Source organism: Lithobates pipiens, unplaced genomic scaffold (assembly GCF_037356315.1).
Source record: "Lithobates pipiens isolate NorthernLeopardFrog02 unplaced genomic scaffold, aLitPip1_a1.2 Scaffold_16, whole genome shotgun sequence".
Lineage (NCBI taxonomy): Eukaryota > Metazoa > Chordata > Amphibia > Anura > Ranidae > Lithobates > Lithobates pipiens.
The window spans coordinates 446,087,460-446,114,806 of NW_027507748.1; the positions used below are offsets into that span (position 1 = coordinate 446,087,460).

The 27,347-nt window shown below is 41.3% G+C and overlaps 1 protein-coding gene across 1 annotated transcript in view; it reads left to right on the forward strand.

Annotated features, from left to right (window-relative positions):
* The window catches only part of TMEM131 (transmembrane protein 131), a gene marked incomplete in the record, with an annotated part of 262,694 nt that overhangs the window by 136,194 nt on the left and 99,153 nt on the right, over window positions 1-27,347 (forward strand). Inside the window, 7 exon segments of the mRNA XM_077482768.1 lie at window positions 7,313-7,436; window positions 9,996-10,112; window positions 12,460-12,582; window positions 14,797-14,877; window positions 15,683-15,833; window positions 15,911-15,967; window positions 19,453-19,514. Of these exon segments, the coding sequence (XP_077338894.1) occupies window positions 7,313-7,436; window positions 9,996-10,112; window positions 12,460-12,582; window positions 14,797-14,877; window positions 15,683-15,833; window positions 15,911-15,967; window positions 19,453-19,514 (715 nt within the window).

A 27,347-nucleotide genomic window follows, 5' to 3' on the forward strand; every position in this document is an offset into this window, starting at 1 on the left:
TCCCCCAACCCTCTAAAACATGCGCTAGTCACTCCCATACCAAAAAGGCCTCACACTCCACCAATCTTAACAACTTAAGACCCATCTCTTTACTCTCTTTTGCCTCCAAACTCCTTGAACGTTTAGTCTACAACCGACTGAGCGACCACCTCATTGAGAATAACCGTCTTGATCCCCTTCAGTCTCCACAGCACTCTACTGAAACTGCCCTCCTAAAACTCACAAACGACTTGCTAACAGCCAAAACCAACGGTCATCATCCCATACTCTTACACTTAGACCTTTTTGGTGCCTTTGATACAGTCGACCACCCCTTCCTCCTCAAAAAACTAAATTTGCTTGGTCTCCAAGGCTGCACTCTCCGTTGGTTTGAATCTTGCCTCTCATCGCACCTTCAGTGTCACCTACAACTCCACTTCCTCTTCTCCAACTCCCCTTTCCGTTGGGGTCCCCCAAGGCTCTGTCCTTGGACCTCTACTATTCTCGATCTACACGTCCTCCCTGGGTCAGCCTCCCATGACTTTCACTACCATTTGTATGCCGATGACACCCAAATCCATCTCTCTGTTCCTCAGCCATCCCCATCAATCTCCTCACGCATCACTGTTCTACTAACAGACATATCAGCCTGGGTGTCAAACCACTTCCTCAAACTTTATCTAAAACTGAGCTCTTAATATTTCCTCCCCCACGTGCCCCTTCCCCTGACTTCACTGTCAAAATTAATGGCACATCTATCAGTCCGTCCTCACGTGCCAGGTTGCTAGGGGTAACCTTAGACTCTGAACTGTCCTTTCAGGCCCACATCCAATCCATGTCCAAATCATGCCGCCTTAGCCTCCAACATTTCCAGAATACGCCCCTTTTTAACTGACACCAGCAAACTTCTTTTTCACTCCCTGGTCATCTCTCACCTCGACTACTGCACTCCCTCCTCATTAGATTACCTTTTTACGTAGACTATCCCCTCTTCAGTCCATAATGAATGCCGCTGCCAGACTCCTACACCTTAACAGCCATTCAGTGTTCTCCACCCCTCTCTGCCAGTCCCACTGGCTTCGACTCGCCCAACGAATAAAATTCAAAGTACTAACAATAATTTACAAAGCCATCCATAACTCTGCCCCCTGCTACATCACTAACCTAGTCCCAAAATACCAACAGAGATGCTCTCTTCGGGCATCCCAAGACCTCCTGCTCTCTAGCTCCCTTGTCACCTCCTCCCATGCTCGCCTCCAGGATTTCTCCAGAGCTTCTCCCATCCCATCCTTTGGAACTCCCTACCCCAATCTGTCCGATTGTCCCCTAATCTATCCATCTTTAGGCGATCTCTGAAAACCCTTCTCTTCAAAGAAGCCTATCCTGCTTATAACTAACATTGTTTTACTTCCTCCATCAGCTCATCTCCCCATAGCTATTACCTTTTGTATCAATTGACCCTTCCTTTTTAGATTGTAAGCCTTAACGAGCAGGGCCCTCTGATTCCTCTTGTACCAAATTGTAATGTAGCTGTAATGTCTGCCCTCATGTTGTAAAGTGCTGTGCAAACTGTTGGCGCTATATAAAACCTGTATAATATGAGTATTAAAATAATCGAACTGCCGTAGTTGACCTGTTTGTGTAATATAGCTTCCAGGTTGTCATCCTAGTATTGACTTTACCACCTAATGGTTCCTTGATCTAGGGTGAGTCAGTGGGTAGTAACTGGGTAGTAACTGGAACTGGGCTGGTCTCTTTCAGCTATACAGTGGTCTGTTGCTGAAGGCATATCTATGTTAGAACTTTGAGCAGACCAAGGAAGTACAGTCCTAATGGCATCTGTCCACATTCTGTTAATTGCAGTAAGCATCCTATAGTAAGTGGTTTTTGTATGTATATCTTCTTGCTGCTTTCAGTATAAGTTTATTTGTGCAGCTAAATATGAAAGTTGCATCACCACCGGTTTTTTTTGGGGTGTCTTGCATTTTAGTAGGAGCTCCCACATTTTAAGTCAAACCACTGTTAATGACTTCATATGGAGAATTAATTTGGTTTGTTATACAGCATGCTGCTACAGCCTTCTTCCTAGAGTACTGTTACTTAAACTATTGGTCAGGATCTAAATTTGGTCATGGACATGTTTATGATGGGTCACCACATGTCATCCACATGACTGTGTAGTATCTAAGTGCATATCTGATGCTATAAACAATGATAAAAACATGATTCCTGCCCACTGAACCACCCCCCCCCCCCCCCCTTCCCATTTTTCAAAACCTGTTAGGCATACATGCTATTAAGCATATTAACTGATGAGGGACTAGAGCACAGTCAGGGAATTCCACAGGCAAGGCAGTGAGGTGAAGATACCCTGGCACTACTTAAATTAAACCAAGGGTTTACTCCATTGCGTACATTACACAGGCAATGTAATCGGCACTGGTTAAAGGGCCCCAAAGTCCACCAAATTTTCCCCAAAGCCCCCTTCCCAATAAGGGATGCCTTCACGCCTAAGAGTGTGTGTGTGGGGGGGGGGGGGGGTGGAGAGAGTCTTGCAGCTTGTCTCTGGGTCAGAAATGCCCCAGACCTGTGGGTTCAATTGGTGGCTTCAAAGAGGTACACAATAGAGTTCAAAACTCTTGCCCCTTTTTTGCTTTCTAATCTCAAATCAGCAAAAAACTGCCCAAGGACAGTCAGATATGCAGAATGGGCTGCAGCATCTCTTGTCCCAGGGAATAGTTATGCCTTGTACCCCCTACAAAGACAAGGTTGTCAACGCCCAAGACCATCATTTCTTCCCAAGGTGGTATCAGCTTTGCACCTCAACAAGCATATAGACCTACCTATGACCTGCTCCAAATAAACTAATGGAAATTTGTTTTTCATAAAGACCTAGTCAGAAGCCATTGAAAAAATGTAGGTTTTTGGGACTTTGAGTGAAGCACAAAAATGTGCCTCCATCCTGGGTAAAAGAAAAAAAGAGGTAAGACATAGGGACTTTAAATGAAGCAGTTGACAGATTGGGGTTGAGATGAAAAATTAGATTTATTACATATAAGTAATACTGATGTATAGCACCTATGAAAGGTTGCATGTGCAGGCACACGTGACATAACCTACAATTTTATGTGTATACAACACATCGAACATGATATCTGAGTAATAACTTAATACAATTACAAATTTCATAAGATGATTGCATATATGAACTGGGAGGCACATAACGACAAAATATAAAAGTATAAATTTTACATTTATTTTGGCCCAGTTTCCACCCTACACCATAGCTTGATGTATATCAAAGTACCCAAAATTGACATACTGTCTTTTCTGGTTGTACCTATTCAATCTTTTTATGTCGTTGTATCTCTTTAATTCAGGCACCCTAGCATCCGCTCCTGAAGAAGTGTATTCACAGAAATGCGTCGGGCACTGAGGATGCAGCTATTATGCTTCAATAGGATTTTTGAGTCGCATCAATTTATACTTTTTATATTTTGTCGTTGTGTGCCTCTGAGTTCATATATGCAATCATCTTATGAAATTTGTAATTGTATTAAGTTATTACCTAGATATCATGTTCGATGTGTTGTATACACATAAAATTATGTAGGTTATGTCACGTGCACATGCAACCATTCATATGTGTTATATATCAGTATGTGTAATCCATTTTTTATCTCAACCCCAATCTGTCAACTGCTTCATTTAAAGTCCCTATGTCTTCCCTCCTTTTTTTCTAGTCAGAAGCAATTAGTCTGCCTCAAAGCTATAGCTTCCATCAGACTGGTTCCCTTTTCTGTTTTCTGAACCTTGCAATCGACACCCTGCTTTCAAGTCTGTCATGAGATAGGTCAGAAATCGAATCTCTCAAGCTTATGTCTGAAGGACCAGTCTCCTGCACGTTTACATACCCATCCTTCCAAATTGGTGGGTCTTTCCTAGGCATTTCAGCACCAGGTCTCTGCAGCTCAGCTGTATAAGGGCGTCTTTGTTCCTCGGTTCATACTTTTTCAAAGTTTGCCCTGGGAATATTCTGCGGATGCAGCTTTTGGCAACAAAATTCTGGCGGCAGCAGCCCTCTGAAGTTGGGTCTTTTTGATACTGGTTGGGTCTGTTGTCACAATTCTGATTGCCTGGCTGCTACTCACACTTATTCGCTGCTTGGGGATGTCCAAGGATCTATGAATACTTTGTGTTCTTTGCTTTAAAATATGGTATTTGCATGCAAGTCAAAATTCAGCTTTTCTCCTACTTTACTGAAGCTTTCAGAAATGTTAGAGTGCCCGGAGTGTCGACATATTTGTCTTTGGCATTGCTATTTTGGTAAAGTCTCTAATTCGATCCCCACTAGGTAATGGCTTTCATATTTAGATCTGATGATTAAAACCTTTAAGAACACCCCTGCCCTAATCTGGACCAATTATGGTCAGGGGTGGAGGAGGTCAAGCTCTGACCCAACCCCACTAAAATGTGGATGTATTTTTAAAGGGTCTCTACTGCTTTTCAGTTCTAATGTGAAGTGAAAAGGACTGCTCATGCTTGGGGACAAAGTTCTTCTATCCTATGGCCTTGTCAATGTTGCATGGATTAGCAGAAGTACTGACACACAGAAGGTTGGAGTATTTTGCAGCGGACAACCTCATGTTGTACATTCTCGCTTCCATCAAATAGCAGGTCTGCACAGAACCCTTTTCCATGTTGGTCCCGTATTACCCTTTCTTCATTTTGTACATACATTGTTGTTATTGGCGTAACAAATTTCTTACGGATAAAAAAATGATCTTTGTAACAACCTTTTGTGAGCCCGTGTACCTATTCTTTTTCCTTCTCACTTCTGTTTGGAATGAGCAGTTTACTTGTGTTGTGCATAGAGCATTGCACATGACCACATTACAAATCCATAGCCCTTAGTCCATCTCAGGAGTGAGGAAGAGAGATCGGCTGCATTCTTACAGTGGGACCATGGAGAATGAACGTAGCCACATGTAGCCAGATCACAACAACAACAAAAAAGCAGTTTGGATGAGACCGCAAAAGAAGAAAAATGTGTTTTTTCTTTGATTTCTTCTTCAATAGACTTTTTTTTTTTTTTTTTTTTTTTAACCAGAGTTTAGTATCCCCTTAAACTTTGTAGATGTAAAGTAATTGTATTTAGCAATGCTGTGTTCTGCTCCACAATATTGTCCCCATGTATGTTACATTATAAAGAACAGCCCAGTGCTGTTTATATGAATTGTTTCGTTTATAAATAGTTTTGAGTTACAGCTTTGGTTAATGGTTACATCTGTGAGATATGGGAAGATAAAAGTAAACGTGTATACTATGTAGAGAAGTTTACATTTTTTATATATATATTAAACATTTCAATGTTTTGACGCTATCCCTATAGAAAATACCATTGCTTGCTTGGGAGTGCTCTTTGTATTCCCCAGTATACGTTCAGCCATTGCGTGCCAATCTGTGTATTCCAAAATACTTACTTTGGTTAAAGTAAGCAATCTGGCCAATGTTTGCTAAATTAAATGTACATTTGAAAAATCTCTTTAAATCCAGTTTGTTATACAGAAGCATATATAATCTGCAAATGTATGTTTCGTTATTTGGATATGTTTTTTTTTTTTTTTTTTTTTTTTAGTGTGGCTTTTGCCTTACGATAGATCTACCACACAACACCTGCTAATGGGGGGTTTAGATCATCAGTTTATTTTTGAGTTTGTGGCTTCACTTCTGCTAAGCTAGCTACACTCGAATAACTGATGAATTCAGTTATTTGCTGCTTTGCATGGAATATTGTAGAGCAATGTGGTACTTGATTCATTAGTAATGCCTTTTTTTTTTCTTTTTTTGGAGTGTACATTGCTGATAGTGTATTAAATTTGCTAAGCTGTTTTGCAGCCCAGATTAGATTGAAATCTCAAGATTCTAATACAGATATTTTGCCATAGATTTCCCATGAACATATTTTTATGTGATTTTGGTTCTCAAAATGTGTGTACCTGTAATAGAGTATCATTGGTCTTCATAAAAGTGCATACATGGAAATCGTACCCTTAAAGTGGTTGTACACCCAGTACAGCCACTTTTACCTACAGGTATGCCTATATCAAGGCTTACCTGTAGGTGCTTGAAATATCTCCTACACCTCCACGGTTTAGGATACATTTACGAAAGACCCAAGCGACGACTACAGTGCATGTTCACTTTAGAAAGGGAACATCATGCTGTTTCTAATAGGGGTCATACCATGACTAGCGGCCCCCGCGTGACATCACGCGACTCCGTCCAGTCACAGAGCCGGAGTTCATGGCCCCGGAGGGAATTGGGGCAAAGATGGATGCTCCCTGCTAGTGGGGACAACGGTGACATCACAGGCTTTGGTTTCAGGTAAGTGACACATAATGGGCTACTATGCGATGCATAGTAGCCCATTATGCTTTACCTTTGCAGGGAAATAAAGAGGAAGTAAAACCCTACAGGGTTTACTTCCTCTTTAAATATTTGACAAGGCAATACTCATCATTTTGGAAGCGCATTAAAATCCTGTGTGCAAATCGGCTAGCTATATACATGGGAATTTTCCACAAAATCCAAATAGAATGAAATGTTTGTATATGTGTTGCTTACACATGCACATATTCCTTTTCCAGCAGTGAATGGTGAGGGATCTTGTCTGGATCATATACAACAGAGTACTCCTGTGTTGATTCCCACCAACTCAAATAACATTTAGGAGCACTACATTGGAGTTAAAAGAACACAATTTTTCCGTAAAGTTAAGGAAACCGTTATTGATCCAAATTTTCTAAATGGGAAAATGTCAAGAAGTGATAACAAGCACTCTGATGTTCAAGTGCCCATTGAAGTACAGGAGTTAACCTAAACATAGGATCGATTAGTAAATATCAGACTATCTCCTGCTGTATTTGATGTTGTGAATTTATTGATGGGGGTGGGGTAGAACTGGTTTCAAGAAGTGGAACATTTTAAAGTGGAAGTAAACTCCCCTATCGTTTTCAGCCAAGGAAGCTGCCATCTTTGCCTCTGTTTTTTTCAACTGCTATGGTGCTGCACATGTGATTCGTTATGACACCAGCCATTGGATGGTTTGATAGTTTGGCTGAGAGCACAGCCAATGTGTAGTTAGCATTCCCGGCATGCCTTTTTTTTTTTAACTGTTTAAAATCGATGAGTTTACTTCCTCTTTGATAATTTTTTGTTAATCATGATGTTGTTAAAACTTATATGGGGTCTTCTTAACACTGTTTTTCAGGAACTTTTTAATTTGAGATTTTCTAGGTTTATTAACATGTGCTTTCACATTTTCTTGCAGGCCTGTGGGAATGCCAAAAATGGAAAAAGTATACTTACACAATCCTAGTTCAGATGAAACTATTACTTTAGTATCAATATCAGCAACCACATCGCATTTTCATGCTTCTTTTTTTCAAAACCGGGTAAGAGACCTGCTTATGTATTTTTGGTTTGCTCCCTACTTATTTTTTTTTTCTGTTAAACTTTATATTCAGAATATGATTCCTGTGGTGGGATTATATCCACCTACAGACCTGTATTTGGCTTGGAAAATGAAAGTTTTATACTGGTTTACTAAAGGAGTTGAGAATCTTAAAAAAAAAAAAAAAAAAAAAAAAAAAAAAAAAGCAGTTCCTCTTTATATACCCAGCCATGTGTTGGTGAAATGAGTACTGATGATTATATAGTTTAAACAAATATTCTCACAATTTATAGTGTGAAGATTCGCAGCTCCTGTAGTGAAGCAGCATGCATGAGTTTTTAATGGGCAGACTATTTACTTTTGATACTCTTCAGACCTTTTTTGATGGCTATATATATATATATATATATATATATATATATATATATATATATATATATATATGTATGTATAATTTATATTATAAATTACTTCATTGGTAACTATTCAATCACTGGAGTGCAGTTTGAACCCCTTCTTTAATAACCAAATGCATTGTTGGGATACTCAGAAAAATCAAGCACAAATGGAGTCTAAATAGGTAAAAATGGGGTTTATTTCAACAGACTAAGCTGGCAATTTCAATTTATTTGCAATGTGTCACTGACTAGCAGTTAGATAAATTTCTGCTTGAATTTCCTAAGACTGGTGATGCAATGTGATACACTGCAGATTAAAGCTGAATTTCTACTGAACAGCATGCAATTTATTTCCTTTTTGTATAGCACCTATCTACCCCCCCCCAATAAAAAAAAAAAGTTTGAAGTCCGGTTCTTCAATAGTTCTAACCTTAACCATTACATAGTTACATAGTAAGGTTGAATAAAGACACCAGTTCATCCAGTTCAACCTGAGTGAGTGTTTACAATTGTCCCTATCCCTATTGCACACTCACATCGGTCCCTACCCTCAAGGAGCCCACAATCCAAGGTCCCCATTCTTATACTAGGGCTAATTTTTAGACAGAAGCTAATTAACCTACCTTCATGTCTGTGGAGTGTGGGAGGAAACCAGAGTACCCGGAGGAAACCCACGCAGGCACAGGGAGAACATGCAAACTCCAGGCAGGTAGTGTTGTGGTTTGGATTCAAACAAGCGACCCTTTTTACTACTAGGTGAGATGCTACCCACTACACCACTGTGCTGCCCATTCCTGCATTTATAATGTCTGTAATAAAGCTTTATTTTTTACCTCTGAAATTCAAAGCTCTTTGTTAATGCATTGCAAAATGTCAACATGCTCATTCAGACCTTTTAACTACACAATCCGCAAAATTTATGCTGATTGGGAAGCGTTGGCTTGCGACTTAAAGGGGTGTGTTGTCCCTATGCAGAGAGACTGTTGCTTCTGTACAAAGAGCAAGGGCCTTTCTTTGTAGCATGGGATGGGGGGGGGGTTCTACCCAGACTGTGGCTTATTTCGTAAGAAAATTAACTACGTTTTTGCAGTTTTTTTCTAACGACCTTGAATGATATAAACGTTAAAGTGCAATTGAGCTATATGGTTTTTTTAATTGGATGGCAGGTTTACTTCAGGGTGAGACTGAGTCTGTATAAAGAATTTATGAGAAATTAATTCTTTAATTAAAAAAAGTAAATTGGTTTGTAGCCAGCCCAGGAAAAAAGGCTGTACACATTGTGCTGTGACCTCCTATTAATAGCTGTGTTTTGTAACTATTTGTGAAGTTCAGTAAGGTATGATGATCAGCTGGCCTTTTTACTGCTTTATTATTTTTGGAGCAGTAGTAAAATCTCAGCTGATCATGAACCCATCAGCAGCTGGAAGACCAGGCAAGTTTTGTAAAGGACATTTACACAGACCAGGATAGAGTCACTCATAAGGTTACTGTCAGTTGTATGTTCTCATTTGTTTCTTCTCTAGGAGAAACTAGGCCTCTTAACATTTTCCAGTTTTATTCAAATCACTTATACAAATTGAATAGTTATAACAGAGCATCACCAAGCAAGCCATAGCTTGTTTAGGCATACTTCTCCTGTAGTGATTTGTTTTCAACAGACAGCGGGCTGATATCATAGAGCCGATCCATGCTAGGGCAGGATTGCAACAATGAAGTCGGGATCTGCCCACATATACTCCAGTAAGCCGGGGGGGGGGGGGTGTAGGATGCTAGAGCGGAGAGCCGCTGAGAGAGCCCTGAAAACTGAGCAATCTACGGTGTTTGATCGTTCGGTTCTTAGTGTTAGAGCTGGTGGGGGACAGGCGCAGCATTTCACCAAGGCTGGTCATACACTATACGATTTTCTTGTTCACCTTTCCTTTATATTTACCAAAACCATATAATATGAGGTCCTAACCCTTTCAATTTGCAATCAGACAGGCCCTTGCACTACATAGTTGAAGGTAAATCTGAAGGAAATTGAGTAAGAAAATTGTGTAGTAATTTAATAAGAAAATACTACTTTTACAACCATTGTTAGTATCCCTAGCAATCCAGAATGTACTGTCAGCTATTTTTTATCACATATTTAATTGGATTGACCTTCTGTCTTTGCTTCACAGAAAATTCTCCCCGGTGGGAACACATCATTTGATGTAGTGTTTCTCGCAAGAGTAGTGGGAAACGTAGAGAATACTTTATTTATTAACACCTCAAATCATGGGGTATTTACCTATCAGGTAAGAAATGTTGTGTTTTTTCTTTTTTCTTTTTATGTTGCGTGCCTAGGATTATCTTTGTCGATCAGTTTAGTAAACTGTGAAAACCTGGAAGAGTTTTCTTTATCAGTGACCTTTTTCAGATCCCTGTTTTTTCACATTAGCAGTTAATTTTACATTTTATCTAGAGGCAAGTTAAAATCTAGTGAATGATTGTAGTAAAATGTTTGCCTATAATTATTATTAATTATAGGTGGGGTCCCAGTGTCCCATTTTGGTAAATTTTCCTTAACTTCCTAATGTGAGACACAATAGGAGCTCTTTAAAGAGAGGATTTTTTTTATTTTATTTTTTATTTTTTTTATTAATTTTTTTAGAGTGCTGTCACTGGAAAAGGTGCCCAGTGAAATCGTTTCCATCTATTCCCATTCCAGTGATAACCAAAATGTTAAAATGTTTTGGAATAGAGACCACTAATAAATAAAAAAAAAAAAAAAACAGAGGTTATAATGCTTTCCTACTCTGCCCAAGAAAAAAGTGATGCACTTTAAGGGGATTTTTTTTTTTTATAGGGACATTCACAGTGGAGTTTAGAAATGGAGTAGAGTTTTTTTATTATTTAGCCAAGCATGTGCCTCCACTGAATTGATAACAAGGAATTGTGGTGAGGATAGAGGAAGGAAGTTTGTAGTGTTATATAAAGGGAAATAAAGTAACAATTGTACACGTATTATTTTTATTTAATATTCTTTATTGCCCAGGACACCGAAATCCATTCAGAGACCATGGGTTATATGCTGCTACCTTCAGGTGAACGAACTGTCAAAGCTTCACTGGGTCTGCCCCCTAGTATCACCATATAGACCCCGGCCACGTCACGAGGCTCCAGTTTTTTGTGCATGTCTCTTGGAGAAGAATTTTATTTTTTTTCACCAGATTTATTACCTCCTTTTGACCCTTCTATCAACATTTGACTGCTTCCTGCTATTATGGCTTACAGATTGGTGCCCCTTGAGCACACCTTGGGAACTGTATCCCAGACCCTATGGGGCTGGCTTGTATAGTTTCATGCACTGGATACTGGATCACTTTGGCACGAGGCGCAACAAGCATAGTTAGCTGCAGGGTGCTATGCCGGTCCTTTCCAGTGGCACTCAGACTCTCTGATACCCACTGTGACTAGCAAAGCCAGGACCCTATATGGTACCAGGGATGTAGATAAGGTATAACAGGGTTTCCCTGTTCCCTTATATATGTCTTTATGGCTCTGTAGTATACATGACATCCTACAGGACATACCACAAAGCTATGGATACAAGCTGTTTATAAGGCAGAGGTATAAGGAGATTAGTATTTTCAGCGTTTTTTCCCTAACTTTGTCTCATTGGTCGGCCTAATGGGTAAAGTTGGTGTTTATTCAAATTTTTTATTTTTTTTACTTCACAACTAGACTTGCTTGTAAAGTCCTGGTTGCACACTTCTGGCTTCTATTTTTCTGCAGACAATACAAGCTGATTTTTTGCCACCCCACCTATTGCAGGATTCCTCAGAGAGACAGCTATTGGAACTCTGTTAGTGCCTCTGATGCTGCAAAACTCTCTTGTACCCAGCACAAAACCCTCTTTATTCACAGCCATTCCAAGAGTACCCCACAGGGAAAAGACCATGAGTGAAGTTCAAATTTCTCTCGTTAATAGTGGCTCTGTTGTTAAGGAACAGGGTCTAACACCAACACTGCTCCAGGTTCATAACTCAAGCACAGGCATGCAACATGAGGCCTGTCTGAATAAGGAAGAATTTACTGCCACTGTCTGATCTTTAATCAGATATAATCACTTCTGGAATCAGCGGAGGCTATTAGCCACGGGAGCTCTTCTATCTTGCCTTCACCTGACTATATACATGGGCAAAGACCAAAACTGTTACCACTTACTTGGAAGAGTTTAAGAAATCCTGTACTTTACAATAAAGATCAGAGGAATTTTGACATACCTGTAAATTCTGTGTCTTGGAGTACAGTACAGGACCCGGGTCCCCCTCTATCTTATCTGTTATCTCTTTTTATTGCTTTCTAACAAAACTGGAGCTTCAGAGTAGGCAGGAGTAATATGGGGACACTAGGAGGTGGACCCAACAAAGCTTTTGATGGTGTCTATTCACCTGAATGTAGCAGGATATAACCCATGGTCTGTGAATCTGTTCCTGTGTCCTGTCCAAATTGAGGCTTATGTAGAATTGTAGTTCTGAAGTAATGAAGTCATATAGTTTAGTTGCCTTTTCAGTGCTTGCTTTAGTTACTTATGAGAATGTGCTTTTTTTTTAATTTATTTTTTTATCTCATTTACACTTTCTACATTTGATTTTGTAGGTTTTTGGAGTTGGGATCCCCAACCCATATCGTTTGCGCCCATTTATTGGGGCACGAGTTCCTGTAAATAGCAGTTTTTCACCTTTAATAAATATTCACAACCCCCACAGTGAGCCTTTACAGGTATGTTGTGTGTTCTAAAAAAAAAAAGAAAAATGCTTAATTGGATAAAGTGTTCTCTATAAATTTGGTTTGTCTATCTGTGCAGCTGTCTGTTCACAAAAGTCCATTACTTACATTGGTGATATGAATCACTGCATGTTTAACTGGATATCTAAGTAGCCTGTGCACTTCGTATGCATTTATTTCATTTGTGTTTCTCATGTAAGCTTTTAGTATATGTACAGCATTAAAGAGGCATTCCAGGAATGATGTATATTTTTATGTAGTTACATTGGTCTAGCTTGGCCAGTTTCCCTGAAAGCTGGAAATCACTCGGATAGATACTGCTACTCCAGTGATCTCCACTTGCTTCCAGTTCTCATGCTGAACAGCCAGGTTGATGCATTGTCAACACAGAAGGTTGGACTCTCAGTACAGGTGCCATTTAGAGAATGCGGTGCATTTTCTGAATGAGTGACAATCCTACTCTGCCTTGATGAGGTGGAAAGTGTGATTTCAATGCCCCGCCTCTCCACCTCATCAAGTCATACAATGCTTTGCATTCATTGATAATGTATGTGGTATATACACAGGCCTCTGTCACATGATCAGCCTGATCAGGCCACCCATTGTCTTCTATGGGGAGGCTGATCCACTGACACCGACCGGGCATCCGATCCAACAAAATCCGCTGAAAACGGACATATGGTGATACGTCGGATCGGATGACAATAGGTTGGAAACAAATAAGCAGTCTGTTTCCAACCGACCACCCCATAGAGGAGAGTGGGCTCTGTCAGTGGTTCGCTCTGCATTGCCGAGTGGACAGGACCTGTCATCTGCCTGCGCAGTGGAGATCTGCCCCCTGTGAAAATTGGCCTTACACTGATCCATGCTGGACCTATGTCACTGTCGCTATGTAAAAATATGCCATGCATGGATTTCATCTTTAAATCTGGTACAGTGGTAATATTTCTTAAATATAAATGTGGCCCTCATCAATCTCCTGTAATTCCTTTCCACAAGTACGTGCATGTATGCTGACTGGGGGATAGAACACAGTGAGCAAACTAATGACTCAACCGTGTCCTTTTGTACTTTTTCTGTAGGCTAAGGACAATAGTCTAGGATATAATGCCACTCATATTGCTCTAATGTATTGAGTAATGGAAGGACAATTATTCATTTGCACTCTTTTTCATTTATTTGGATTCAGGGATGTTATTGTGATTGGTGTCTATGGGTTGCAGCGTTTTGTACATTTACATTTCCTTTAGTGCTTCTCTATATGTTAACCCTATACAATAATATAAGGGAGCATGGATTACATCCCTTCACTTTCAGCCAAGCTTTGAATTTTCACCAGCCAATTGGATGAATGTTTAATAATTTTCCGGTTATTCATTAATGAACAACCACTACAATAGTCTCCTTGTTTAAAAGAGTGGACTTCCTTGGTGCGTGTGTGGGCAAAAATCTAGAATAAAATATACTGCATACGGCTATTGAATGCATTAATTGTTCCCATCTCCATCTTTAAAAACACTTCAATACAAGTAAATATCTGGTAAACTTGTCAGATAATCCGTTAGTTCCTGACTTCCTGTAGTGGGCTAAAAACACTCCCACCACTATGCCAAAATCTCAAAAATGGTTGTCAGTCATGCCCCGTTATGTTATTTTCACACATGCAAGTATTCTTATTGATTCCATTGAGATTACCTGCTTGTGTAAAATGGTAAGGACTGGGAAATTAGTTTCTGTTTCATTTAAATCATGTGATAATGGCGAAGGGTGTAAAGCACAACATTTTCAGAAAAGAATTGAGTATGTAAACAAGGTTGATCTATGGAGAGGAGGCTAAAGGATGCTGTTCTGTAATCCAACAGGCAGGGCTGACAACAGATTGGAATTTTAGTGGAGCAGCGGCAGTGTTGTCAGCCCATTACACTGAGTTATGAGCTGACTGTATTCCACTAGGTATTTTTCTGTACTTGCAGTGTTTTTTGCAGAAAGATTTCCTTTTTTTGGTTCACCGTTTAGAGATGAATTCTGGTTGTTTGTCCACTTGTGAAATATTACTATATAGATGCTTGGATTGCATATTTTTCTGTGACTAGGGAACATTTTCCTTCTGCTTATAAATGTATTGCACGTTTTATTAATAGTTTCTTATTTTTAAAAGATTTGCAAAAGTTTATCTGTGTTTAACTGCCTCTTTGCATACAAATTCAGGTTGTAGAAATGTACTCTAGTGGGGGTGATCTGCACTTAGAGCTTCCAACAGGACAACAAGGAGGCACCAAGAAATTATGGGTAACAATCAACTTTATTCCGAATAACTAGGATTGTTACAATATTCATTTTTGAGCATGTTTTGTATTTCTCACCACTGTGATTCCTGTGTCCCCCCCCCCCCCCCCCCCAAAAAAAAGTGCATCTCTTAAATATTCTTTGTTTAAAGTGACTCTCAAGGGTAGGTTTTTTACCTGCAGGTGAAAAACCTTCTGTGTGTAGCGCAGTGATCTAGCAATGTTCACAATGGCCTTGGTTGTCCCATGACTTTCCCTCATCAACTGAGATGGCAACGAGATGGCCTGGTCTCTTTGTGCACAGTCCTGGATCGAAATTGGGCACTGATGGGTATAAGTGGGGAGGGATCCAGAAGGTTTTTTATCTTAATGCAAGGAACCACTTTAATAGCTGGTGGAACCACTCCTATGGCAGTAATGAGTTCAAGCAAATGCTTTCAGTAGCTGTGGCTCAGACCTGAACAGTATTCAGGAAGAATTTTTGACCATTCCTCGCTGCAAAACTATTTCAGCTCAGACACATTTTTGTATTATGTCCTTTGTGAATGGCTCTCTTGAGGTCATCCCACAGTATCCTTATGGATTTAAGGTCTGGGCTCTGGCAAATTTTATATTTATGCCAAATTACTACAGAAGACCAGTTAATTCCCAAGGGGTCACATCCTTTTTATTGCCATTGTGTAGATAAGCTTGCATCTCTGTTTGCTTCTGTGTTTTTAACCATGGTGTAGTTTTCTGTTCAAGTCTTTGCTGCTGGGTGTTCTTATTAAACACGATTGATTATATATCAAATTATTAATTCTTTATAGGAAATCCCACCATATGAAACAAAGGGTGTAATGCGTGCAAGCTTCTCATCACGAGAGGCAGACAATCATACTGCCTTTATTAGGATAAAAACGAATGCCTCAGACAGCGCAGAATTCATTATTCTTCCCGTGGAGGTGGAAGTCACCACAGGTTTGCATTGTGCCCATTTTAATCATTGTCATTATGTCTGTGAAACAAAGTGTAACCGTTTAATGGTTTATTTTCAGCTCCCGGTATTTATTCATCAATAGAGATGCTAGATTTTGGTACGCTACGAACACAAGGTAAGCCAATATTTTTCTAACGTTAGAAATGCAAACTGTGAGCTTTTAAAATAACATACTTCAAATACTCCAAGTAGTTTTAGCAAAAATGTGTTTTTTTTTTTTTTTTTTTTTTATGCAACTACATCTACTATTTCTTGATTGGTAAAATGTGTGTGTGTGTTTGTGTACTAAAATACTTTGTTTTAATTCTGACTGCACAAATAGCTGCATAGTGAGAATTTGAACAGGTTGTGAAATTGATATAATTTAGTCCACAATTTTATTGGGCTTTGGCACTGGGAATGTTTACAGTTATTATGTATTTATATTCTATATTCATTGTATTTCCGATAGCCTGATCTTTTATACTTGGGTGCTTTTGGTGTTTGCTTTGTTTTTTGTTTTTTTAATAGCAAAACTATACTCCCACAAAAGCTTATGTCTCAAAAACGCTGATAAACGCCAAATAGAGCGTTTTTAAGCTTTTATCTGAGTTGGAGCACTTTTACAGCTGAAAATCTCCTCTTAAAACCCACTAGTTCTGGGGTGGGTTTTCCAGCCAAAAAACACCCCTGTTAAAAAAAAGCTGCATGGACGCATAAGAACGTGCTGGGGAGTTTTTACTCTCTGCAGGAAAAAAAACACCTGAAGCCAAAAACCGCAGCTGTAAAAACATGGTACAACCCCCGATCTTGTCAAAGAGCCGATCACCTGTAAACAAGGAAGTGCCATTTATCGGCCTTCCTTGCCTCACACTGACAGAGTGAGAGGTGAGGAGAGCCGATTCGTGGCATCGCCTCACAGGGAAGATGTGAAAAGATAATTGGGGCAATGATCATCAGTGCCCTGATTACAATGCAGTGCCCATCAGTTATGCCAATCAGTTCTGATTTTCTGTGACCATCAGTGCTGCATATTGGTGCCTCCTCATCAGTGCAGCCCCATCAGCACCTATCAGTGAGGCCACTTTTAAACCTCGTACACCCGATCAGATTGTTGGCCAACAGAGCATCAGACTTTTGTCTGAAGGGCATGTGCCAGGAACTTGTCTTGCATACTAACGGCACACAATTGTCAGCCAACAAACACAAATGTAGTGACGTACTACATGGAATTTCAGCTCTTGAGCGCCACCCTTTGGGCATCTTCTGCTAATGTCGTATTTGGTGAGCATTGATTCCGAGCATGCGTGTTTGTACTTTGGACTTTTGCGTGATGGACTTGTGTACAGACGAGGCGAAAAATCTGACAACAGACCGTTGTCCACTGAAAATTTACTAGCCTGCCATCCAACATTTGTTGGCGGAAAGTTGGACAACAGTTGTCTGGAACGCACGAACGGTCTGCTTTTAGGCAAACCGTTTGTCATCACACACTTTCCTGACGAAAATCCGGTCGTGTGTACAAGGCTTAACACTGAGGCGTTGGCGGTAAAGTGCCGGTAGTTTTAGCGATTTACTGTTTTAGCAGCGCTTTTCGGCTGCTAGAGGGGTTCTTTTAATCCCCGCTAGTGGCCGAAAAAGGGGTTACAAGCACTGGTGCCGAAGCACTTTGCAGGCACTTCAGCAGCTCTGGCCATTTGATTTCAATGGCAGAGGTGGTTTAGGAGCGCTCCTGCACCGCCCCAAAGGTGCTGCTTGCAGGACTTTTTTCCTGTTCCAAAAGGGCACCACCCCAGTGTGAAAGCACTCGGTCTTTCAGACTGGGGCTGCAGAAGAGGCAGTTTACAGGCACTTTTCAGGTGCTATTTTTAGTACAAAAAATGCCTGTAAAATGCTTCAGTATGAAATTGGCCTGAAGGAGAAAAAATATTTACAATATTTTCTGACAAACTAAGAAAAAAAAACGAAAGCTCTATCTGTGTGAAGAAAATGATTAAAAATAAATGTTAGTACAATGTTGCACGACTGCACAATTGTCATTCAAAGTTTGACATTGCTGAAAGGAAGGAGGTGAAAGTGCCCTGTAGTTAAAGCGGGAGTTCGCTGTTTTTTTTTTTTTTTTTTAAAGCCAGCAGCTACAAATACTGCAGCTGCTGACTTTTAAAATAATGACACTTACCTGTCCAGCGCGCCCGCGATGTCGGCACCCGAAGCCGATCTCTCGATCGTCTCTCGGGTGCTGCCGCCGCCATATTGGGTATTGGAATCAGGAAGTGGAGCCTTTCGGCTTCATTTCCCGGTTCCCTACTGCGCATGCGCGAGTCGCGCTGCACAATAAGGATGGTCCCCGCTGTCTCTGGGATCCATGTGTTTCCCAGCAGGCAGCGGGCAACCTTCGGAAAGGGGCGTAGATTCTGCAGAAAGGGGCGTACCTTCTGCAGAATCTACGCCGGAAGTGGGTGCAGATACCTGTACTGTACAGGTACCTGCACCCCCCTCCCCTCTGAAAGGTGCCAATTGTGGCGGCCGAGGGGGGGAGGGTTCCAATGAGCGGAAGCTCCACTTTAGGGTGGACCTCTGCTTTAAATACATTTTAACTGTCCAAAAGGTACATATTAATGACTTCTTGCATTGTTCTCACATATGATAAAACCTTTGCAAGGTAAAAATGTTATATACTAGAATGAAAACATTCCAAATTTGCATACTTGCAGGTATTTATAGCATGGACGATTGAGAGTCTTGTATTTAAGATGTAACTGAAGAATCTTCAGGCATTCTTTGATCTCTTAAAAATGTAACTTCACATCTTTACTGTAAGTTCTCTAAGGAATGTGACAGTACAATTTTCATCATGGTTAGGGAGTGTCGCCTTCATGCCCTGTGTTTTTTTTTTTTTTGGTGTTTTTTGTTTTTTTTAGATTGATTTATGAAAAATTCCCTTTGCACTTTTTGAAACCAACCTCCTTCTGTTCATATTTCCTGTCCAATCATGTGTGCAACTATCATACAGTTACTTGAGACGTGTGCAAAATGGATAATGCTAATAATGCTATTTCAGCAGTGTTGATGATAAAGCCACGACTAACACAGTATGGTTGTGTTGTATTTATTGTATTATGAAAATAGTCCTGTTTAACAGACCTTTAATCTTAGGGCCTTTTCACGCTGCTGTGCTTTTGATGTGTTCTCATTGACTTGCAATGGAAGGTGCCCCTGTGCTGTGCTTTTGAGCAACTGCACCAAAGCTGCAGCATGCAAGACATTACAAAGCACAGTGCACCAGCACTGTAAAGAGTTGCATAGGATGTAATGGGAAATAGTTTTCTGCACTTTTGTTGCCCTGGAAAAGCATTGGAAAAGGCGCCAGTGTGAAAGGGGCTTTATCCAGCGATAACCTTTTATGTTGGAGACATCAAATTGCACCTACTCTGCAAAGGAGTAAGTTTGGTTAGTTTTCAGAAATGTGTTTTCAGAATGAATTTCCCAAATGCAGTTCTAAAGATACTAGGCATTTAGGCTAGATGGTATAGGTATAAATAAATAAAATATCTATAAACATCTTATACTATAGAAAACAATTGCCTGGACAGAATCTTAATGGTTCTCTCTGTCTTCCAGATCTTCCCAAAATATTAAATCTTCATTTACTAAATTCAGGAGCAAAAGATGTTCCCATTACTGTAAGTATGGCATTTATTTCTGTTTATAAATGTTACCTTTATTTTTTGAGATGTACAATGTTTCCCCACAATGTGCTGGTTAACCACTTCACTGCCAGGCTCTGCTCTCCATTTATTGATTTATTTTTGTCTGATGTCCAGATAATTTTCACTTTTTTTTTTTTTTTTTTAACACTTTAAAAAATCATTTTCAACGTAGTTTTCAAAATTTGTAAAGGACCTCCCCAAACCATACATGTTCTGAAGGCACAAGGCCCATAGAATAAAAGCTAGTGCTACATTTTTTTTAGTTTGTTTCATAGTTGCACAAATGTTTATTACATTTTCAAGAAAAATAATTTTAATTTTAATTTGTATGTGGTGGATGGGTGCATTTATTTACATCTCTTTACTTATCTCCCTTGCCCCTGCTGCCTGATACTTGCTACTGAACACAGATGTGCTGAGCACATCCATGCTCATTCATTCAATCTGCATGAGTTCATTAAATATGCTTCCCATATGTGCAAATCTCCTTCACTTTATGAATTAACGTGATAGTGCTTGGTACTATGCTCTTTGGTGTTCACAAAGTTAAGAAGATCAGTAAACATCAGAGGCATGTTTACCAACCTTTCAGCTCGCTATCCTGTACAGAAAGGTCGCCCATTAAACCACCAATCCAGGGTGCGGCTCATGTCAGCTACTGATTGAAGTTATTAATTAAAGCCTGTCTGTGTAAAATCATATTCATTTAAACATTGTATTCTAGCCTACTTCAATTAATCTGTATGATCTTTGAAGTTTGTGAACAATCCCACACGTTTACGTGTGTTCTGTAACACGTATTCACAATTCCCTGTTAGTAGGCACTGCTGTTTTTACAGAATTCCCAGCCTGCCTTCTGAATTACAGAAGTGCTAAGAGGAGGAGTTTCAGGAGGCGGAGTCAGTACAGGAATCACTGCAGGCAACAAGGTATCATGTGATATGTAGTCTTTACCATTTGAAAGTCCACCAAAGAAATGAGCGCAGGGGAGGCTGCAAAGCATGATGTGAAAAAATGAAATTGTATGCCGTGATCTTAGAAATCCTTTAAGCAGCAGAGTCTAGGGAACCCTTCTAAAAGTTCATGGTCACTTCAGCCAAATGACTGTGAAATGGTTAATGTTGTCGTGAGACTTTCATTTCCACATTTTAGCAGTGCTAAAATTTTCTATTCTTGGCTTTTGACTTTACAGTTTTCACAGTTAAAATGCAGGGCCAAAATAAATGTTTTTTGTTGCTAAGTGAATACTTCTAGTTCTTCATGCTGGCTTGTGTTAAGGATCATAAACGCAGAATTTTTTTTTTTTTTACAAAACAGAAAAGGGTGATGAAGTTAAAGTGTAAGGCTTCATGTACACTACAGCTACTAAACCGAAATTTAGGAGGAGTTTTTTCAGCAGCCCCTGAACTCTCCTCTGTTATCCTATCTATACATGTACACTCAGTTGTTAATAGTAGTTTAGGGGCAGTTGAGGTTATAGGCATTTTTTTTTAATTCAGAAAAAACACGTTCAGGACTGTAGTTTACTGGTATTTCAAATGCTTGTAACCACGGTAAACCACGTTTGAGTGTTTGCATTTATAAGCATTTTTAAAGGGGAAAAAAATCCTGATAGTTTTTGAAATTTTCTGCATGCATCAATGGATGAGTCCAGTAGTGATGAACTCTGGTTCTCTCACGCAATTTTCTATGTCTTCAGAGCCTCAGCAACAGCATCAGGAGCATTTCCTCTCACATGCTCATGATGGGATCCATAGTGAAAACACAAAAAATGAGAGCCATCTACAAGCACACTGCTCTCTCTGCTGCCGTTTTGTCTTCTCTCTGATTGGCTGAAATAGTAATTTACTTGTTTTTCATGCAGTGTGGGCATTTGGGACTGAGGTTAGCTTTACATGTATGTATGTATGGTTTGCTGGTGCATTTGTAATTCTGTACAGCTGAGTTGCTCATTTACACACATTTTTACAAAATGCACAGCGAAATGACATACATACGTTATTTCCAATGAATAGTCTCTTCCTAGTTCAGCTTTGTGGCTTCCTATGTTACATTTCTGCCTCCCATCTCATTGGACAGTGAATCTGCATAATCACATCTGATAAGGGAGCTGACCCAGGAATTGATGCCTAAACTAGGAAGTAGCAGAGTGACATTCTTGACTAACAAGGTGTGTTTCTCACAAGAATGACAGGCCAAAATCAGAATTCCTTTGACTTGTAAAACAGTAAACATATATGTATTTCTACTTGTATTTCGTTGCTTTCCTTACATTTTAACACGGAACTATACTCTACTCAAATGTTTACTTAAAGTGCAAGACCAGCCTAAAACTAAAATCCCTGCTACTAACATCCACAAGCTAACACTAACCTATCTAGCTCTGTAAAGAAGAAATCTGTATAAATACCTTTTTGGAAGCCGATCCGATCTCCAGCTGCGGATGCTCTGCAGAGGACAAGTTTGACAACGGCTGTGAAATAAATGGGGGTGACTTCATCCATAGTTACTATGGGGCTTATCCATAGTTACTATGGAGCTTCCATTGTCGGATGAGTCCTCTGCACCTGCCTCCAAAGCAAAGCCGCAGATGAACGCTCAGCATGGGATCGGGTTGGCGTGGCTTCAGGAAAGGTATGTATATGTATTTATTTTTAAAGGGCTGGGTAGGTTAGTGTAGATGCAGGGATTTTGGTGAAATAGGTAAAAATAGGTAAAATGAGTCTAAAATACTGTAGCTTTTACTCTAAAAATAGTTTTTCAGCTCTTATACTATTACTCATTTTATTGGTCCTTCTAGCAGATGTTTAATTTTTAACATAAAGAAGTCTAATGGGCAATTAAATCTTTAAAGATTGTATAGTGCTTAATATAGAAGTGCTTATCTTTTGGTTGTATAATGAAATGCCATTCTGATGCAGCCTGTCCGCTCCTCCCTGCCAGCAGCTCAATTTATGGGCATTTCTGTTGACTCAAGCAGAATTGTCACTTCCACCACATCGGCTGTGACTGCATCTTGGTTCAAATGTGGCAGAGTAAACATAGACACACAAGTCAAGAGATCAGTTGCACTACTCCGTCAGGAGCAGCCACCATATGATTTAAAACTTAAAGCACGTCACCCACCAGAATGGAAGAAGCTCTCTGATCCTGTGAATATATTGCTGTCAAATGTAAGCACTTGTGCTGCCGGGATGATGGTAGGGGAATCTGTCATTTCAGAAACTGCAGTTTTCCTCACATACTATTAAAACCCATCCTTGCTGCAGAAGCTAGGAATAGGGTCCAACGACTGCAGATGTTTGATCCCCACAGATCTGACTTTGGATAGCACAAGTCTGAGTGCCTATATCTGACAGCACTATATAGTCACAGGATTAGTGAGTTTGGCATAGTATCCTTTGCAGTGGTGGCTGGTGCTCAAAATGTTTGGGGGGGGGGGGGGGGTTGATAATGCAGGGCTTTAACTAGCCATTTATCAAATGATTATGTATCAATTACAGCTAGATAAAACTGTGCCCGTCATATGCAGACCCACAATGCCCCAGCCATGTTCATTGCACAAACTTGCAGGGTAGTTGGGGTGCACCCTATTCATGGTGAAATGCCATTTATTTTTGCCATTGAGCAGCACTGAGTGGCTGCATCTCTTTTCAGGTGGGATGGTCAGGGGGGGTAGAACTTCAGCTCAACTGCCTGCTTGTACTGCCCCTCCCAGCTGTGTGAATGAGCCCCTAAGGTTGTCTTTACATTCTCTGCACTCAATTATTTTATGCCTAGTATTGCAACCTTAAATGTACTGAGCTGCTGAACAGGTAAGAGATGAAAAGTAATGTGGGATTGAAAGGGTGTCAGTCAGTGATGGGAATGGCAAGATCTGACAGAGGATGCAGGGTGTTGTGTGAGCAGTGAAGATATGTTAGGGGAGCGCAAACAGCAGAAAGTGAAGGAGAGGGGGAGGATTGGTGTGATAGGGAGATGGGGTGTGTTGCTGTAGCAGGAGTCAGGACAGTAACAGTAGCATAGCAGCTGCCCCTTCCTCCTCTCAGTCCTGGCCCTGCATGTACCGTACCTTCTCTGTTTCCAGGGATCCCTCTGTGTGACTGCTGGCTGAGAAGGATGGAGGACATCGACTGCTACACGGACCTGAGCCTGCCACCATTCTTCTCCTGCTGATTCCCTCAGCACTTGCTGAAGGAGTCATACAATGTGTGAGACGATTCACTCCGCCAGCAGCACGGGGACTGAGAGATCCGGGCCGAAAAACGTACTATCGGCAAATGCGGCCAGTGTAAATCTGCATAGTAGCCGAAATATCTAACCCTATATAACAGGAACTACTTTGGTTAAAAAAAAAAAAAAAAACACTAGTGTCTGCAAGGTCGATGGCACAGTTTGTTTGAGCCCTCTGAGCTCCAGATCTCTAGTCCCACAAATGGTTCCAAAATGAATCAAGGGATTGACCGATCATATCCATTTGACACAGGCTTTTATGATTAGTTAAGTGGTACCTGAGCCTCGCAAAGAAGACTCAAGATCCTGCGACGTTTTGCCTGTAATGTGGCTTCCGGGCGCTGAACTCTGCGGAGTGGAAATCCTGGACACTACAGCGCTAAGGCATTTCCTGCAGGGTGCTATATAGGTCCAAGGGAGTGGACCCTAAACATGAAAAGGACACCCAGTCCTTGAAGGTCCAAGTGACAGGAACCTGCTGTGAAGGGTGAAGATTGGGCCCTTAGTTTCTAAGTGGCCCTGCACGGCTAAGTGAAATCCCTTTATTTTATTATTGTGGGATGTCCCAGTAATTTTAACGATCAGTCAAGCTAGCTAAAAGCTGGACACCTGTGTGCGGTGACCATACGGGGGAGTTTTGGGCTTGCTGTGGGTGTTTTCAAAGTGTACTTTATTTATTTTTATTTATTTTTTGCTTGTGGCTGACTGTTTACTTGTATCATGACGCACGGCGGTGCGCCTTTTCTCCTTTGTTCGCAAGAGCGCCGCTGGGCCCGGCAGTTTGCTGGCCATGGCGCATGCGGCTTTGCTGCGCTGCGTAGCCTTTAACTGGGCGCACAAGGATTTGCATTGTATGCAAGTAGTCACACCTGTTCACCGGGACCACACACATGCACGCACAGAACTCTCCCGTGCACACACAGCTTATTTTAAGCTGTGTAGGCCAAGTATGTGGTGCTTCCAGAAGGCAGCTGTGGGACAGAGCATGCTCTGAACAGACACTTGCAGTGGTTCATATTTCCTTACCTGGGTCACGTGAGCAGGTGTTGCTTGGCCAGGCTAAAGGTACTTAGCAGGATTGTTGCATAGGGGCTTGGTGAGCCCTATTAAAGGGTCTCCCTTCTGAGGTGTTTTAATGCTACACCCAAGTACTCTTTGTTTGTGGATATTAAATGTCTTCCAAAAAGAGGAGTGGGACTAACGCCACAGGGAAGGGCACGCCTATATAGTCAGTAGTTAATGATGAACCTAGTCGTATCCCTAGTGTTGTATCCCCTGAAGAACCAGAGTCTTCTGGGCAATCTGAGCTGCTGCGCTTATCTGGTATTGTGGATACAGTCAATGCTGCTGCTTCACCCTTTATCACGAAGGATGATCTGTCCTCAGCCCTAGCCGTGTTAGAGCACAGGATTGCTGGCTTATTGCCTCCATCCCGCAGGGTGGCACAAAGTGTGACAGACCCCCCTTCCTGGAGTCTCCTAGTCTGGAGCAGGAATGGGTTGGGGATGGGGAGGAGCTTAAAGCTCAGGATTTGGTGGAGTGCCCAGCATGAGTCTGCTTCCAAGTAATCTGCACAAGATATCCAGTCAATGTCTGCCTCGCAGAGGCTTTTTATCCTGACTCTGATCGAAATGGTTCGTTCTGCATAATATACAATACGGTATTTGAAAAGCTTAGGCTGGATCATAAATACCGAAAAGTCAGCCTTGAGACCAGCTCAAACCCTAACTTATTTAGGTCTGATCCTTAACATGGCCCAAGCAGGAGTATTCTTGCCAACCATAAAGATCTGTGCCCTGAAGGATCAGGTGCGTCAGATAAGGGGCAATAAAACCCTCCATTCGGCTCTATATGAGTCTTCTAGGGAAGATGGTATCCTCCTTTGAGGCAGTGCCCTATGCCCAGTTCCATTCCAGGCCCTTACAACAAGACATCTTGTTGGCTTGGAACAGAGGAAGAAAAGCCCTGGATTATCCAATGTGCTTATTTCCTCAGGCATGCTTAAGCCTAAACTGGTGGTTGCAGGATCAGAACCTGCGAAGGGGAAAACCCTTTCTCCCGGTAACTTGGAGAGTGCCGACTACAGATGCCAGTCTCTCAGGCTGAGGAGCGACCCTTGATGGCCTCATAGCTCAGGGGAAATGGTCAGGGACAGAGCAGACCCTGCCCGTCAAGCTCCTAAAATTACGGGCAGTACGTCTGGCCCTACGGTCCTGGACGGTGCTTCAGGACTGCCCCATCAGGGTTCAGTCCAACAATGCCACGGCCACCAAGATGGTACCAGGAGTCGTTCAGCTCTGAAGGAGGTGAACTACATACTAGCCTGGGGAGAGGGACGTGCCAATTATATCTGCAGTCTATATCCCAGGAGTAGAAAACTGGAAGGCAGATTATCTCAGCCGCCAGGAGATCTGCCCAGGGGAATGGTCCCTACACCCAGAGGTGTTCCAGGAAATTTGCCAATGTTGGGGATGGCCAGAGGTCGACCTACTGGCCTTCAGGTTCAACAACAAGCTGGGGCAGTTTGTGTCTCGAACAAGAGATCCTCTGACAATTGGAGCAGATGCTCTGCAATGGAGCCAGTACTCCCTGGTTTAGGCTTTCCCTCCGATCCCTCTTTCCACATTTGTTGCACAGGATTTGGGGAGAAGGGGTTCCAGTCATTCTGGTGGCACTAGCCTGACCCAGAAGGCCCTGATTCCCGAAGATTGTAAGAGTGACAATAGACAGGCCATGGACACTTCCATGTCACCCCAATCTCTCAGGGTCCTATATTCCCCCCCCCCCCCAATTTACAGTCTCTAAATTTGACGGTATGTCTATTGAAGCCAGGGTGTTAAAGGACCCGTGGTGTCCACGCTACTGAATGCTAGAAAAGCTGTCACTAGGAAGATTTATCATAAGGGCTGGAAAACTTGTATTCCTTGGTTTGAAGCCAGAAAATGGCATCCTTGAAAATATTTAATTGGGAGAATTCTCTTTTCTACAGTCAGCTGTGGAAATCAGATTGGATTTGAGTACAATCGGAGGTCAATATTCTTCCAAAGGCCTTTAGCCTCCCATGCACTGATGTGAACCTTTATGCAAGGGGCAACTTGCTTGCTTCCCCCCCCATTAGGTCACCTGTGTGTCCTTGGGACTTGAACTTGGTGCTGCCTGTGTTACAGAAACCACCATTTGAACTTAAGGAAATTCCATTCGACTTTCCCTCACGCAAACTAGCCTTCCCTATGGCTATCACCTTGGCTAGAAGGGTATCAGTTGGCTGCCCTTTCAGGGAACCATACCAGATTCTTTACCATGACAGTCGTATTACGACCTGTTCCATCCTTTTTTGCCAAAAGTGGTGTCGGCCTTTCATTAAAATTAGGATATTTTTTCTCTCAGCCTCGTTCTGCGAAAGAGAGACAACTGCATTCTTTGGAGGTTGTCCGTGCAGTCAAGGTTTATTTGTCTAGATCTGTGGAGATCTGAGGCCCAGACTTATTATTTTTTTAATCAAGTAGATGTTCGAGCAGCCATGGATTCTTTCGGCAGTGTACTGCGGGCTGCCGTTTTAAGTTCTGATGGCTA